This window comes from Triticum dicoccoides, chromosome 6B (assembly GCF_002162155.2).
Source record: "Triticum dicoccoides isolate Atlit2015 ecotype Zavitan chromosome 6B, WEW_v2.0, whole genome shotgun sequence".
Lineage (NCBI taxonomy): Eukaryota > Viridiplantae > Streptophyta > Magnoliopsida > Poales > Poaceae > Triticum > Triticum dicoccoides.
The window spans coordinates 563,097,022-563,103,214 of NC_041391.1; the positions used below are offsets into that span (position 1 = coordinate 563,097,022).

Here is a 6,193-nt window from a genome sequence, read left to right on the forward strand (position 1 = left end):
AGGCGCGACATGGCGCGAGGAAGAAGGTAAGGGGAACCGTTTTCTTCAACAGGATCTAACGGCCCACGCGCGCGGATCCAACGGCTGTGGTGCGATCGGCCCAATAGTTGGGCCGGCGCACCGGCGCAGATCGTTGCCCTAAATAAAAACAGAGGAAGTACTAGTAATAGTGAACGAGGGAGTGCTACGTAAAATGCCTAGTACTCAATCATGTTTGCAAGAAAAACTATACTGCCAGCCCAGTTCCGGCGCGTATGGGCGCCGCCGCTCCGCCATGCCGGTACGCACCGCGCCGCCCCGCGGGCCCGCGCCGGCAGAGAAAACAAAAGCCAACACACGGGCGAGCGAGGGGCAGAAGGGGAAAACGAGCCGGCTAGCCACTTGGCGAAAGGACGCGCACGTGGCACGGCGCCAAGCGCCCCCTTATCCAGCGCCCGGGTGACGGTTCTGCCCCCAAAAGCGCAAAAGAGCACTCGGAAAGGGCCCCTCCACCCTCATCCCCGTCGCTCTTTTCTCCCTTTACCTATTCTCCTTTCTTCTCCCTCTCCCTCTGCCGCCGCGCTCTCTCTCCACCTCCTCCCTTCGCTTATCTCTCTCTCCACCCGCACCCTCCTCCTCCAGAAAAGTCATTTTTTAGTCCGGGCGCCCGTGGAAGCTTCGAGGACCCTCTCGCCCACCAGCGCCGTCGGGCGTGGCGCCTCCGTACGTCGATGCGGCGGTCCGGTGAGCTCTGCTCCCTTGCTAAGCTCTCCACCTGTCGCCGTCGATTGGGTTTGGTCGTTTCCTTGGTTTTTAGCTCCACTCCGTAAGCAGCAGCGGCCCGTTCGCGCGATGGGTTCCGTGGGTCGAGCTGCTGCTGCTGCAGGCGATTGACTGGGTGTCTGGGTGGGACTGCCAGACCGACCGGCGGCTGCCTGGTAGGTCTCGGTGATCCGAGCGTTCGATCCTCGGGTCCTCCTCGTCTCCGTTCCAGCGGGTTCAAGTCTTTTTCCGTTTTGTTTCGCGGGCTGCTCACGTTTTAACTCGTGTCGCGTGGAGCGTACGTTTTAACTCCGCTTAGATTTGGTTGCGTAAGTTCTCATCTTAGTTGCTTACGGCATGGATTTACCATTTTCCACGCTTCACTTTTCATACTGCCTAGTGCCTACTGGCGGCGTAGTGGAAAAGCACCCGGCCATCTAGGCTATAGCTGCACTGCGCTTTGCTCATACGGCTCTCTTTTTTCTCTTCTTGGCAGTGGCTGTGGCTAGGCGCTGAAAGGATATCCCTATCGCGGCTTTAAATTCGGGTGTTTTCAATCAATCAGAAAGACAGAGGTAATTTTAGGGAAAGTTCGTTGGCTTTATCCACCCATGGTTTTCTTTAGGCTCAAGTTGGCATAAAAAGTGGGATTAGTGCCGCCCCAGGCTCGGATTAGTACCTTAAGGCAGCAACGATTTGTGACGCAGCAAACTGAACGGAAAGGTGTCCGTTTCATGTGCTGAAATAGGCGCGTTCTGAGATAAGACCAGCAACTAATCCGGCCATTTGCACCCGGGGTCGGTAGCGTTCCATAATTCCATTTGTGCTCCATCCCTTTTGCTTCTCAGCCATGCTTGCTTAGATGCTCTTGCTTCCTCAAACCAATGCTTTTGCTTCGTGCCTTCAGGTTAATACTTCTCTTTTCCTTTTTGGTGTTACAAAGTGCATTCTAGGGTTGTCTCTCGGTCTCTCTGGTTTTCGGAGCGAATGTAGTTCAGTGTTGACTCCAATTTAAGTTCTTTATTTTCATATTGTTTCTTCGTATGCTTTACGGAGAATATACTACTCCCTCTGTAAAGAAATATAAGAGCGTGATGCTCTTATATTTCTTTACGGAGGGAGTAGTAGATATGATTATATATTATAACCAGTATTACTAATTAATAAATAAAATTGTAGTGTGCATCAAGAAGAAAAGTTCCCAAGACCAGTCAGTTGTACTTTTGCTTTTAAAACTCTAATTCTTTTTTTGGGGGTGATTATCACCTCGGATTCTTTATGTCTTGGCCGGCAATTCCAGGTGGACTCTGTCAAAACCTACATAAGTCTCTTTAAATGGAAATGTTCTGTTACCTAAATATGGACGCGGTTAAAAATATTATCCTAGATCTGTGTTGTTACTAGCTGATGTCAATATATGAATAAAATGGACCATTCTTGTTTCGTTCTTATATGGTGACACTTTGGAGCATTCCTATTGGTTGTAGAACAGAGCAAGTGACATTTGCATGGTCTGTCTCAAAAGTACTATGGGCGGCATAAAACATGCCTTCTTTTCCTGTAAATTGTATATGTACACGTTGCTGCAAGTGGGTGGATTAGTTCCTAACTTGTTCCTTCTAGAATCATATTTTTATATATCTGCACAAAATTGGTCAAATAAGCTTCCTTCGGTGATAACGATCTCTTGTATTTGCATTCCAATGTCATGTAGGACCCTTCACTGAATTGAACTAAGAGAGCCCGGGACAGTGCCTGTTGTAGTGGCAGTGGCACTAAACAGCTGGAGGAAGAGCCCCCATGATCATGGGTGCTCTTTGTGATTTTTGTGGGGAGCAAAGGCCAACAATTTATTGCCGATCGGATGCTGCATCCTTATGCTTATCGTGCGACCGTAATGTGCATTCGGCTAACACCCTTTCCCAGCGACATATGAGGACCCTTCTGTGTGATCGTTGTGCTTCACAGCCTGCAGCAGTCCGGTGTCTTGAAGAGAACACCTCACTTTGCCAAAACTGTGATTGGAACGGGCATGCCGCGACATCCTTGGCTGCCGGGCATCTAAGGCAGACCATAAACTGCTACTCAGGATGCCCATCATCAGAAGAGCTGGCAAGAATCTGGTCCTTTGATTTTGATGCCCCTTCTGCAGCTGCTGAGCCGAACTGCGAGGAAGGAATAAGCATGATGAGCATTAATGACAGTGGTGTCAGTAATCATTGTGGCGCTCAACAGGATAGCAGCTTGCTGGATATGGCTAACACATCACTCATCAGTGATCCACACACTCGCGAAAAGCTTAATACCGGAGACGAAATGAATCTTCGGCCACTTCCTACACATCAGCCAGCTCAATCAGTTTCGATGGCACCTAAGGTACAATATGGCTAATCATATTCCCCCAGAAAACATATATTATTGTTATTTAACTATTCTGCTAGGTTTCTGCATATGTCATCAGCTCATAGCCTGTTGCATGCAACATTACTTAACATATGAATGTAGTCAAACATTAGTCATGCTGTAGACTTGCAGTTGCAGTAAAATGCACCAATATAGGCGCATACCTTTTCTGCAGGCCAATTATCTTTTCTTGTACTGTTGGCAAAATGTTTTAAAAATATTCTTAATCTGAGCGGTCAAACAATTGCAATATTTTGGAAATCGGGATCTTTTTATGCATGGTCACCATGTTTCATAAAACAGCTTTCTCCGTCCCTTCGTATCATTGTATGCTTATGAAATGTTGGTTGCATCATTCAGGTACCCTGTGTAACAGATGACGATATGTTCAATGATGGCAGCATATATGAAAACTTCTGTGTGGATGATGCTGGCCTGACATTTGAGAATTATGAAGAGCTGTTTGGTACTCCTCACATTCAGACAGAGCAACTATTTGATGATGCTGGAATTGACAGTTACTTTGGAATGAAGGAAATGCCAGCTGCTGATTGTAACGAGGTTTGTACTTTCTGCATGAAATATTCTCTATTTACCTCCCCTGGTGCATATTTTGGAAGTTGTTATGTCAGTTCAGGGTTTCATCTCTAGTCTACCCCAACTTGTTTGGGACTAAAGGCTTTGTTGTTGTTGTTGTTATGTCAGTTCACTCGTCAAAATTCAGTTGAGGACCTTTTAGTTTCACAGCAAAGTAGTTCAGTTTATTTTCCATGCAAGGGCTATATTACAGTATCCTCTCAAAAGAAAAAGAATTGTAGTCTATCTGATGGTTAATTCACTATTCTAAGACATTTTTTGTGCTTTGAGCAGCTCAAACCCGCGCAGCCCGAATGTAGCAACGCAGTATCTGCTGACTCCAGCCTCTGTGTTCCTGCTAGGCAGGCCATATCCAGTATTTCCCTCTCGTTCTCTGCTTTGACTGGTGAGAGCAATGCTGGAGATCACCAAGATTGTGGGGTATCACCACTGCTCCTTACGGGCGAGCCACCCTGGCTTCCTGGTCCTGAAGGTTCAATTGCCAGTGGCAGCAGAGGTAGTGCTCTCTCGCGGTACATGGAGAAGAAGAAGAGAAGAAAGTAAGCACACCTCGTTGTGGGTTTTCGTCGATTTTTTTCTCATCATTTTTAGCAATACTAGAATTTCAGCTATTACATGCTTTAAAAACATGCCCGCAATCATAGTTTCCTGTTCAGAATTCTAAAAGCTTTACATTTACCAAGTAAATATTCGCACACGTGTCTGATGGCTGTGAAATTACAAATACTCTGTTAAGTTGAGCTAAGCTTTTCTTTATAGCTGTTTGTTAAAGGTGGCCTGTTACTTCTCCGACATGCCACCAGTCCGTTTGGCCACCTTAGCTTCATCAGGCAGCATCTAGCTTTTGATTATCATTTTTTTCTTCCAAAATTTACTAAGCATCCTTTGGTGACATAACTTTTTTTTTTGACAGATTCGACAAGAAGATCAGGTACGCTTCTCGCAAGGCTAGGGCAGACGTGAGGAAAAGGGTCAAGGGCCGGTTTGTCAAAGCCGGCGAAGCATACGACTATGATCCGCTCAACGATACACGAAGCTACTGAAGCCCAAATGCCATTGGCTATATCCATCCAGTGCCAGACTAGCAACAATATAGCCTTCAGCAGCTCATGTGGTGTCGCTCGCACTAAGAAAAAGAAAGAGAACACCAGCAGTTGTGCCGGACAGCGCAGCCGGAAAAGCGTTAAAAAAAACACACCAGTTGGTGAGTTGGAAAATACTACTACAGATAGAGAAGCTGCAAACACGCGGGAAGTTCATGTTATGCCGCTGCTTCATATTCTCCTTGGAGGTGGATGGAGCGTGCAGATATCATTTTCTTCTTGGTGGGTGGTTTCGATCACTCTCCACCATCTGTGCATTAATCCAATACAATTACAGGGACTAGTCCTCCCGGCTCCCTACCCACCGCATGCGTGGGCATGGCTACGCCATACCTGCCACTGCTTCCGTGTGCGGTGCGCTGGCTGCCAGGTCCTTGATTAATTATACTCGTGTAGTTTCTTCCTGTAACATTATTTATTTATGACGCAGGCGCTAGCAGCCTTGTTTAAAAACGAACTGTGGTGCCTGTTATAACTTGTAAAGTCTGTTCCTGTAATTTTAAAGATGCTGGGTGTGAAAGTAGAAGCTTCCTTGTATGTCAGTATGTGGACGCTGGGCCTCTGTTCTTTAATCTGTGCCAGAATTGCCATTCTTCGGGTAAGGCAATAGTGCACATTTTCCTGACAGACAAGCTGTGTTCATTCTGGTCAGCGAGTGAAATGCATAAAACCATCACAATCGTGTCCTAACTTGCAAAACATCACCACAATTCAAAACGTGGCAAAATGCACTGAAAGCTGTCGTTGACGGTGGCAAAATACACTTACGAAAAAATTGGGCAGTATTTGACGTGTCTAAGCGTCCACGTGGCGGTAGAGCTAACAGTGAGGCGTTAACGGCTCGGTCGGGACCGCGCTCGGTCGGAGCCAAGGGTTCACCCCGGTCGGTGTTCCATAGTCATTCTCCCCCTCCCTCGCTCCCTTTGCTATTGCGCTCATCTGCTGCACCCTCGCGCTCCTCTGGTTGCTGCGCTGCTTGCCGTCAAGATTTCGAGCTCATGCTTGCCCAGTCGTCGGCCGCCATGGTCTCTTGGAATGACGGTGAGAGCAGCGATGACTCCCTGGCGGAGTTCGACTCTCACATAAGCTTTCTCTTCTCTGTCTCCTAGGTTAGGGTTACGATTGCTTGTGATTTTGGGATTTACTGGATTTGAGTGTGTGTTTAAACCGAATCCAGTCTAATTGACTAGCTCTATCTCATTTGAGCTCAATCCAGGCGTCTCTGATCTTTGAAGACTTCGACTTTGAGGGCATTGTGGATTTCGAGTGCGACCACAAGAAAAATGTTAAGAAATTTGGAGCTTTCTAAGGCACCCTCACTGGAAGGAGGTTCTATGATTGTGCGCATG

At 47.1% G+C, this 6,193-nt stretch overlaps 1 protein-coding gene across 3 annotated transcripts; it reads left to right on the forward strand.

The window, feature by feature from the left end:
* Positions 1–520: 520 nt before the first annotated feature.
* Positions 521–5,386, forward strand: LOC119324607 (zinc finger protein CONSTANS-LIKE 9-like). 3 transcript variants are annotated; one of them, XM_037598379.1, is made up of 6 exons: positions 521–723; positions 1,238–1,316; positions 2,456–3,117; positions 3,505–3,705; positions 4,015–4,280; positions 4,655–5,386. In XM_037598379.1, exons 3-6 carry the CDS (start codon positions 2,542–2,544, stop codon positions 4,782–4,784), a joined length of 1,173 nt encoding a protein of 390 aa, XP_037454276.1. In that variant the 5' UTR covers positions 521–723; positions 1,238–1,316; positions 2,456–2,541; the 3' UTR covers positions 4,785–5,386. The 3 variants fall into 3 exon arrangements, with proteins under 3 accessions (XP_037454276.1, XP_037454275.1, XP_037454277.1); XM_037598378.1 differs by lacking the exon at positions 1,238–1,316; XM_037598380.1 differs by lacking the exons at positions 521–723; positions 1,238–1,316 and adding an exon at positions 1,388–1,648.
* The last annotated feature ends 807 nt before the right edge of the window (positions 5,387–6,193 follow it).